General features: G+C 30.7%; 1 protein-coding gene across 3 annotated transcripts; it reads left to right on the plus strand.

The window, feature by feature from the left end:
- The first annotated feature begins 7749 nt into the window (after window positions 1-7749).
- On the plus strand, window positions 7750-10258 carry LOC115694776 (uncharacterized). 3 transcript variants are annotated; one of them, XM_030621864.2, is made up of 2 exons: window positions 7750-8011; window positions 9532-10258. In XM_030621864.2, exon 2 carries the CDS (start codon window positions 9542-9544, stop codon window positions 9935-9937), a length of 396 nt encoding a protein of 131 aa, XP_030477724.1. In that variant the 5' UTR covers window positions 7750-8011; window positions 9532-9541; the 3' UTR covers window positions 9938-10258. The 3 variants fall into 3 exon arrangements, with proteins under 3 accessions (XP_030477724.1, XP_030477725.1, XP_060973110.1); XM_030621865.2 differs by having other exon boundaries at window positions 7780-8011; window positions 9516-10258; XM_061117127.1 differs by having other exon boundaries at window positions 7781-8011; window positions 9538-10258.
- The last annotated feature ends 471 nt before the right edge of the window (window positions 10259-10729 follow it).

Below are 10729 nucleotides of genomic sequence, written 5' to 3' on the forward strand. Positions count from 1 at the left end.
ACAAAACTCTTTGTATTTAAAATTATTACACACATCACTTTATTTAATAAAATTAGAAAGAATGACCTCTAGTTAGAGGTAATTTTACACTCTATCTTATTTTCAATACATTTAAGTGCCAATGTGTCATTTCCAAATTGGTTCAAGTTATTTAGAATTTTTAAAAGAAAAATGAAAATTAAATTAAAAAATAATTTTAAAATGTAATAACAATTATAAAATTAAAAATTAGTTAACTATTTTTGCTTGTTGAAATTATCTTCATCAATCTAGAGATTGATAAAAAAAAAATAACTAAGTAGATTATCAATCAATCGAGATTGTTAGTTTTTTTTTTTTTTTACAAATAAGCATAATAGTAAGAAAATAGTAATCAATTCACTAAAAACTAAAGAGAAATCTAACTGTAGCTGGTGCGCTACAGAAAATCTTATTTTTAGTTACAACAAAATTTATGACTAAAAGTAAAAAAAAAAATTGTGACTAATTATAAATATCCATTCCTATGTTATGACTAAAAGATCTGTGCCTAAAAGTATTTGTCACAAAAATTATAATTTGTTGTGATTAAATATATTTTTAGTCACAGTACTTGCTGTGAATAGTAAATTAGTGACTACTTGTATCTAAATAGTATGTTTTTGTCACAAGTAATTTTTTGTTGTGACTAAAAGTCATATTAAGTTACAAAAAAAAATTATGTTGTGGCTAAAAAGATGTCACTAAAAGTAGCTTTTTTTTGTGTAGTGGTGGATTGGAGGAATGGGTTCGTGGGAGAGATGTAGGAGATTGTATCGAAGTAGAAAATTCACATGATTTTTGTAAAGATTCGGTTTTGACCGAGTCAAATATGTATATATATATAAAATAATAATTAAATAATAATATATATGTATGTATAACAAAAAAATAATATATACAATAACAGACCCCTTCGCCCCCCTCTCTCTCTACCTATCTCTCTTTTTCTCTCTCTTCAAACACAAGAAAGAAAACCCACAAACTCCATAACCACCAAACTCCGGCGACCCACCTCCGGCCACCGCTCGGTCCCACGCGCCAGACAAATCGGAACCCCAGGTGCCGGCGACCTCACCCCCAAGCGGCGCCACTCCTTTCGCCGCCGTTAGCTTGGGATCGCAAGTCAAAGTTTGGTGGTACAAACTTTGAACGGATTTTTCGGTGACCTCCGGCGTCCGTTTGACGAGACGTTTTCACCACTAAACTCAGCTCGTCGATAAGAACAACCTACTCTAAACTATTTTGCCCGGTTCGCTACTTCAACTGGTGACATTTTTGTAGCTCCGCCCCTTTCCAACAACTTTTCAGCGACACCGTGTACCGTTTTGACAAACGGTTGGCATGGGTGTGATCTACTCATCGGGGTGGTCATTTTAACATACACTACCCCTATTTTCGGCGACATTTCCAGACACCGATTTTTACCGCCACTGATTATTAATGTGCACCGCTTAGGTGAGGTTTCGGAACCCTAAATTTTAATATAGTCATATTATATGTCGTTGGACTCGGTTTTGAATGTAGAATGCGATGATAATAATTATTTAACCATTTGATGGTATAGGTGAGAGTAATATGTAAGATTGGACTAAACAATTGGAGCTCGGGACTTAAGAGCTTAAGATCGTCTTTTGGAAAAAGTTTAACGACTCAGGAGAGGTAGGGACTCAACTTGATTATTGGACTTGATTTTTATATGTGTTGTATAACATTGCACATATTCCAATTTTTATGATTTACAAATTGTTTGAAAAATTGGAAACTTAATCTGCATATTTTCTGGACTGTTTTGGGGCACTGATTACCATATATATTTTTGTACAAATATTTATGCAGGTTATGATTTTTGGGTTTATTCAAAATACAGCTGTTATGCTACCGAATTTTCTAGAAAATAAAAAGGAATTGTTCGTTTGTTATGCTTATTCTTTGCCTGCTTTGGTTATACTGATGAGAGCCATGTTGGTCATGTTCGGTGCATATTGTTGTTTCAGGACCTAGTCTCTCTGTCATCATATGTAGATCAGGTGTGCACTCACCTGTAAGTGAAAGACCTAGAATCTGTACAGGGAGTGAATTAAATCTGAGCCCCGGTATTTATGGTGGATATCAGATGCGACTACCCAGTTTTGGATGTCGTTTTCTATGATTGATATTGAGAGATAGGGGTCTAGTGGACGGTGTGATATGCATTTGATGCTTGATTTTGTGATTCTTTGTGGTCTCTCTACTTTGTTTATACATTTTGATACTGGTGATGAGATATTTTATTTTTACTAAGCTAACCATGCAGGAATTTTATTAAATCAAGGGTCCTTTGATGTTAGTTGTTTAACTACTGGGCTTTATAAGCTCACCCCCTATTTTCTCCCATTCCAGGAACTCAGTTTGACGCTAGTGGATGAGAATGGTACCGTTGGAAAAAGAAGTTGTTATTAGTTTAGTCTTATTCTACTCTTAAATCTTTTAATGAAACTGATTTTGTAATTAAGCTAAAATGGATGGTCTGGATGACTTAAATTAGCTATGTACTAGTTAGAAATGAGGAATGATGGATGCTAGGTATTATTTTGGTATTTTATTGACTTATTAAATCTATCTATTTGGTGATTACATAACTGTGGGGATATTATTGTTCTTTTATATTGATGAGTGGTCCTCATTTTGTTACTAATATTTTTTTATTAATATAGGAGTTAATCCAGTTATTTTAAATTAGTATTTTGTGTTATAAATAAAAGAATCATTTATAAGCTTTATCTTCCTACAAGGGTCAAAGTGTGACCTTTGACCACCCAAGTTATGGATATTACAAATCTACTACGGCCTTGGGCTCGGGTCGTGACAATTTTAGGTTGGGACAGACTGAAACTCTAATTTTTAAAATTGGAGATTTTTTTTCCTCATAAGGAGGGAAGATGGGTCAAGCGGTTGTTGCAAAAAAATAGTTAGATGTGATTTTTTTAAAAAAAAAAATTAATTATTCAAAAGTTTATTTTAAAATGTGTAAAAATAGAATTTTATTATAAATATTATAGTTAAATAGTTTAACTGTTAAAAAAATTATTAAAAAAATTATAAAAGGAATTTAAATATAAAAATAAAGTTGTTTACAAATATTAATTGCTAAAAAGAGTCTTGTTAAATAGTTAAATTAAAAATTAATTATTTTAAAAAATATTTAATTATAATTAATTTAATTTTTAACAAATAATTATTACCTGTTGGTAACTTGCTTTTATAGGTTAAAAAATATAACAATGATGGTTATAATACTATCTCCTAAAAAATTGAGAAAATATATATGTGTATTTTAGTTTCTTAGAGCATATATTTGGAATTAAAGGTGATAAAATATAAACATAATAATAGCTTTGGCATGTTGGTTAGACTGTCTCATACTTTTTCTAGAGATTAAGAGTTCAAATCATAATAAAAGCATATTTAGTTTCCTTTTTGTCTCCCTTACCAAAAAAAAAAAAAGTATGCACTCTCTCAACTTTAGTTCTGAATATATTTATATATATAAATAATAAATGCTTTCAAAAACATCGAAATTATTACATGAAAAATATAAATTGACACTTTATTTATAAAAAGGTAAATTGCTGCATGAATATCTAATGTTTTAGATTTTATACACTTAAATACCTAATGTTTATTTTTGGATGCAAAAATACCTAATGTTACAATTATCTTTCATTGTTACTACCAATTCCGTTAACTTATCATAAATATAGACACGTGGAGGGCTCAAATGCATTACATTTATTTATTTTATTTTAAAATTTAATATTCTTAATATAAAAAACTAAATAGTACTTGTTTAAAAAGAAAAAGAGATGCAATACTAAATTACCATAGCTAAGTGAACCAGTGCAGTATATGGAACATGATTATCGAATTGAAGTCCAATATCATGTGAAAATTTTTATGAGAATTGGTTTTTTTTTTTTTTTTGAAAAAAGTAGCATTTAGTTTCTAATATTAAGAATATTAAGTTTTAAAATAAAATAAAAATAAATGTAATGCATTTGAACCCTCCACATGTTTATATTTATGAGTTAACGAAAATAGTAGTATCGGTGTAAGAGAATTGTAACATTAGGTATTTTTTCCTCCAAAAATAAACATTAGGTATTTAATTATTTAAAATTTGAAATATTAGGTATTTATGCCGCAATTTACCCTTTATAAAAATACCTCCATAAGGTATGAATAACATTTATATATTTTATGTGCTTTTAATTGCTAAAATACTTCTTACACTATCACTTACACAAGATGGTTGTTGGGTGGTTGGCCGAAGGTTGTATAAGAGGAAGGTTTCAATCAAACAAAGATTACTGGATGGTTGGCCGAATGTTGCATCAGACGAAGGTTTCAATCAGACGAAAGTTGCTGGGTGGTTGGCCGAAGGTTTCAGTCAGACAAAATAACTGTTAGCAAAATGTTTATGCAACTGTAATGCAATTGTTATGAAATATTAAAAATCATAACAATGTTTCTACATACGTAACTCTATCTACATGTCCCTTTATGATAATATGAACAAATTCACCATTAAAAATTTAGAAAATAACAATAATACACGAGGATAAACATTTTACTATAGTATTGATGTAATTTTTTTTGGATTATACTTGAGTTAGATTGTTTGGGAACTCCAGTTCAACTTTTTGAGATTTGTATTTCATGGATCTGAAAATTGAAGTTAGGACATTAGTTTTATGCAAATTAAACTAGATTTATGCTTGAATTTTAGTTTCGTAGTAGTTTTTCTACATTTTTTTCATGAATTCGAAACAGCCCCTGTTTTGATTGTTTTTGGTCATCTTCTTAGGTGAAGTTGCCGGAATTAATGGTGGTTATCAATTTGGTTGAATTTTCGTTTCAATTGCGTTGGGTTGCTGCGTGGTTGAGCGATGATTGTCCAAGAAGCATGGATCCTGGGTTGAAGGTGTGTGTGTAAGTGGTATTTATATAATTTTTTTTATTTGGGTTGTGTATTTATTTGTTTGACCAGTTAAAAGTATTTTTGTAATATTATTACTTTTTTTAGTTAAAACTGAAAAAAAACTTTGTGTTAAATTTTATTGTCAAAAAATTAAAAAGCTATAAAACCCATCACTCAATAATAATACCCTGTGAAAAAAATCTAAAATAAAATTACTAATCTAAAAGGCTATAAAACCCACTAGTCAATAATAATAAAAAAAATACTTCAGTCAATATTTGAAAAAGGAAGAATAGAATAGAATAGTTTAATATATTGAATGAGAATTTTTCTTTTATAATTTCTATTGATGAAGAACACAATAGAAAAAAATACCCTATTTGATAAATTTTAGCTTTACAATGGTGTAATTCTTTTATTATTATTATTTTAATTAAGGCTAATTAGGATTTTTACCCCTTGAACTTTGACATGTACCAAATCATGTCCCCTGAACTTTTAAGGTCATTAAAAATGCCCCTTAAACTATTGAGATTGTTGGATTTAAGGATTTTTTTTTTCTAATTTTAGTAAAAAGGTCTAACATGGATGAAAGTTCAGGGGGCATAATTTAGTGCATGTCAAAGTTCGAAGGGCATGATTTGGTAGATATCAAAGTCTGGGGAACATGGTTTAGTACATAAACAATCATTGAAATATTAAAATTGAATAAAATTAGACAAAAGTCCTTAAATCCAACAATCTCAATAGTTCAGGGGGCATTTTCAATGACCTGAAAAATTCAGGGGGCAGGATTTGGTACATGTCAAAGTTCAGGGGGCAAAAATCCTAATTAGCCTTTAATTAATGTTAAAAGTAAAAAGGCATGAGAGTATTCAATTGATTAACTACATTAATTTTTAAGTAAACTGCAGCATAAATACTTAATGTTTCACATTTTATACACTTAAATACCTAATATTTATTTTTAGAGGCAAAAATACATAATGTTACAATTCTCTTACACCCTTACTGCCACTTCCATAAATATAGACACGTGGATGACAAAAATACATTACATTTATTTATTTTATTTTAAAATTTAATATTCTTAATATCAAAAACTAAATACTATTTGTTTAAAAAAAATAAGAGAGATAGAATACAAAATTACCATAGTTGAGTGAACCAGTGCAGTATATATGGAACATGATTATCGAATTGAAGTGTCAATATCATGTGAAAATTGTTATGAGAACAGTTTTTTTTTTTTTTTTGAAACAAGTAGCATTTAGTTTCTGATATGAAAAATATTAACTTTTAAAATAAAGTAAAAATAAATATATTGCATATGAACCCTTTACGTGTCCATATTTATGAGTTAGCGAAAGTGGTAGTAACGGTGTAAGAGAATTGTAACATTAGGTATTTTTTCCTCCAAAAATAAACATAAAGTATTTAAGTGTATAAAATCTGAAACATTACATATTTATGCTGCAATTTACCCTTAATTTTTGATAATAAAATTTAACACAAGAAAGGACACATTGCTACAAAGGTTATATTTTAAAAGGGCATGATAGGATATATTTGAGGCATTATTTGGTAGTAACGTAGTGTCATAAGTTTACGAGGCAAAAATATTAATTATTTTAATATTCTTTTTATAATATTTTGAGGTTTTTATATCATATACTATTTTTTTTTTTAGGAAATTAGACTCTATATCCATTTTATATTGTCCTTTTTTATTTTACTCTTTTTTCAAGTCTATCATTTTTATTTTTTTTAAGCACTTTATTAATTTTTCTCCCGTCACTTCAATATACTCTCTATGTGACTCCCTTATGTCAAGGTATTTTGGGCACAGTGCATATAAAAAGAAGTATTTTCATTATAAATTAGAGGTAGATTTGGTTAATTGATAAATAAAAGAGATATTATGTATTTTTTATACTATATACTGTGTTAAATTTTTACTGTTATTCTATTGTTATTTTTTAGTTGTTTTATTGTTGTTTTTTTTTTTTTTTGAATAAAACTTAGCAATTTTATTAACTAGCATTCGTTAATAACAATAGAACGCCCTACGTTGGAACGATCCTCTAACTGAAGCACACGACCTGTAGAGAAACAAGAATCCCTGGCTAAAGTATGAGTTAACTTGTTTGCAGATCGTTTGACAAAAGACAACTCAATATTATTTAAGGATAAGAGAAGAGTACGAACATCATGAACTAAAAAACTAAAAGAGGATGACAAAGTAATTTGGCTTTGCACGGCTTGAACACAAACTAAGCTATCAGTTTCCAAAATCACTTGTCCCTACGAATGACGGTCAATCCAGCTTAAAGCTTCTTTGATGCCAATTATTTCAGCTATTTCAGGTTGCACTAGCCCCACCTTTCCCATCGTGTAAGCTTCTACCAAATTACCGCTAGAATCTCGAGCCACACAACCAAAACCAAACTGACCTTCTCGCTCAAACGAAGTGCCATCAACATTAACTTTGATCTTATATATAGCAGGTGCAGTCCAACGCTCAAGCACACGGTCCCCATCAATCAACGGAGACAAAGAAAAACCCTTTCTTTTTTGAGCGAATTTGTATTGATCAAGTAGAGTTCTTGCTGAAACAACTACATTTGCACCAATACGGTTTCTTTGTTGCCAAACAAAGTCATAAAAAAAAAAAAAAATTATAAAAATATCGGTGTGGCAGTAAAATTATCAACTTTTACCACTCCAAATTTTTTGGCTTTTGCAATTAAGTTTGTAATTGTGTATCATTGTGTGGGTATGTTGTATTCTTTGGGTTAGCCCAATTATGATAGCAAACCCAAAACTATAGCCGTATTTATTAGGGTTTCATCCAAAGTATCGCATAATTCCTTGGCTCTCTTCTCTCTCTGTTACTCAATCCCTCTATTGGGCCTTTTCGGCTTTCTTCGCTTCTGTCAGTAACCCATCACCGGTCCTTACTGATCGGAAATCGGAGGGGAGGAATTCCATTTCAATCGTTGCCCGGATAAACAATTACTTCGCTCACAACAGGTACTGTAGTTACTGTTTTGAAGCTGCTAATGAGTATTAAATACAGTGAGACCATTTAAACTTTGTATGATTGTTTGGGTTTTCTCGAAGTGATTCTCTTGTTTTGTATAGAGTTCTACATTGGCATTTTACAGAGATATGAATGTTTAGTTTTGTCATAGTTAGTTTATAATGTTTAGCTGTATGTAGTATCATTTGAAACGTTATTATATGAATATGTACGAGCTTTTGTTCTAGTCTGGATGGTTCCGACATCTTGTTCTCAATCTTACGGGCCAAGGACAAAGAGACTTTCATAATTTTCTGATTTTGGTTCGATAAAAATATTCTGTTTCTTTCATGTGAATCCCATTTGTATGGTATTGGTTCCTACATATATTTTATTTCAGTACTGTGTTTAAGTTTGGGATAATTATATGTCTTGGGGTGATGAAGTGTTTGATGACATAGAGATACTTCTCTCCAAATATAATCTAATTTATGGTATTTCTAGGAAATTTGAATTTTAATGATTTTAATTACTCGTAGTGACAAAAAAAATACTTGGAACAGTGTTCTGTTGTTGATTGGAGAGATAATTTGTAGCTTCAAAATTTATCCGGTATTTTAATAGGAGAAGCAAAATTGGCAATGGTTAATTGAATAGTTACCAATTAATTACGTGTTTAGAGAAGTTTTGAACCAAGATGGACAATACTTCATTGAACTAATAACCTGTTTAGAGAAGTTTAGAACAATTACGGTTTATTCATTTGCATCTCTTCAGCATTCCTGTTAGAATTTGACATGCGGGTTAACCTGAGAAACCCAATGCAGCGGTTCAATAAGAAGAGATAAAAAGTGAAGCTTTTGTGTGATCATATGCGTCTGTAAAAACCCCTTTTGATGTTGGGGCTTAGGTTGCTAGATTAGTAAACCATAATTGAGATTAAATCATAAAAGATTGTTTATTCAAATCATAGAGAGCGAATTTGTTGCCATTTTCAAATTTGGTGGTAAGTGATGATAATTTCCAAGATGAAAGACATTAATATTGTGAAACATAAAATGTTAATTGGATGCGTGTTTATATGATTATTCATTCCTGTGTAATCCATATTCCAATTCATTTCTTTATCTGAGGCCTTTTGGATTTCCTTATGTTCCTGTTCTACTTCACTCTTCTTCCCTTTCTTCTGTATACTGATTTGATTGTTTGGCTCCTAAGAAAAGGTTGGGCCTAGAAATTTGATTAAACATGGTAGGCATCAAGAACTTGACAGATAGATGGCAGCGATTCTGTTTTATTTCTGGATAATGAATTGACATTGCTTTATTATATTTTTAAAAGCATTGAGGAAGATTAAATTTCAGTTCAAACATGACCATGTATAATTCTTAGTAATATATAAATTTATATATATTTATATCTTTTCTTAATTGACTTAGACTGAGAATTGTTTATGAGAAGAACAAACTTTGTGTGTTACCAAAATCTAGTGCCTATTTAGAGCCTTTAGCTCAGCTTTGTGATGTTGCAGGAGCAGAATTATGGCAATGAATCATGCTAGGTTGTTTAGGAGTCGAATAGTTGGCAATGACGAAGTGAGTTCAGTTTTCCGGCGAACGTTTGCAGCAGGAGCCAAAAAGAAGGGAGCCAAAGGTGGTGCGGCTGGAGATGCGCCAAAAGCATCCATTCTTAGTAAAGAAGTGAAATCTTCAACTGTAGTTGGGGCAAATATTCTCAAAGAAGGAGCTGATCCAAAAGTATTGGCAGATTCTGAATATCCGGATTGGCTATTCCATCTGATTGATAAGCGCCCTGCTTTGAGTGAATTGCGCAGGAGGAATGTTGAAACTCTCCCTTACGAAGATCTCAAACGTTTTGTGAAGCTGGACAACCGAGCAAGGATCAAGGAAAACAACTCTATTAAGGCCAAGAACTGATTCACCTTTTTTTTAGTAATAATAGAACGAACTATCAGAGCTAAAGTTAAGTATAAATATCAGTACGATAAGTCTGCTGGTAAATTCATTGTATGAATCCTATAGTTTGGCTGTTTAGTGGGGCGTTACTATAAAATAACACAATTTCTTGTGAAGTTATTCTGGGAATTTCTTTTCGACTTCCAATGCCAGGATGCTTGTTCATAGAATGGGCAGAATACATGAAGTTCCCTGTATTGTAGCTTAAATTTATTACTCTAGAGAGAAACATTTGTTTTTCTCCATGTTGGTTTACTAGTGCAGATTTTAACTTGCTGGACATGGTTTTTGATAGTTTTTTTGGAGATAAAAAGTCAGTTTTCTGAGTGAATCTTTAGAAATATTACGATTGTTAATAAAAATAAGATTTTTTTTACATCAACATTCTGTTAGCATTGGAAGGAATAGGCACTCACACCAGCTTCCCAACTCATGGAAACAAACCATTCGTCACCTGAGGTTGCATAAAAGTTGCCAAAAAAAATTAAGATATTGTTATAAATATTAATAATTATGTGGATGTCTAAATTTTTTATTTATTACCATTAATTGTAATTAACATTCCTCTTTTTCTTTCCCTTTTTCTTAGTTTCTTAATATCTCACTCTTGTATTTATATAAATAGGGGTTCACCAATAAACAACTGAGAAATTCTCATTCACTTTCTTTTTCTCTCTTCTTCTTCTTCTTCTTTCTTCTCATCTATTTTATATTATTTTATAACACGTTATCAATACGAGTCTCTGTCCAAGC

This window comes from Cannabis sativa, chromosome 6 (genome assembly GCF_029168945.1).
Source record: "Cannabis sativa cultivar Pink pepper isolate KNU-18-1 chromosome 6, ASM2916894v1, whole genome shotgun sequence".
Classification (NCBI taxonomy): Eukaryota; Viridiplantae; Streptophyta; class Magnoliopsida; order Rosales; family Cannabaceae; genus Cannabis; species Cannabis sativa.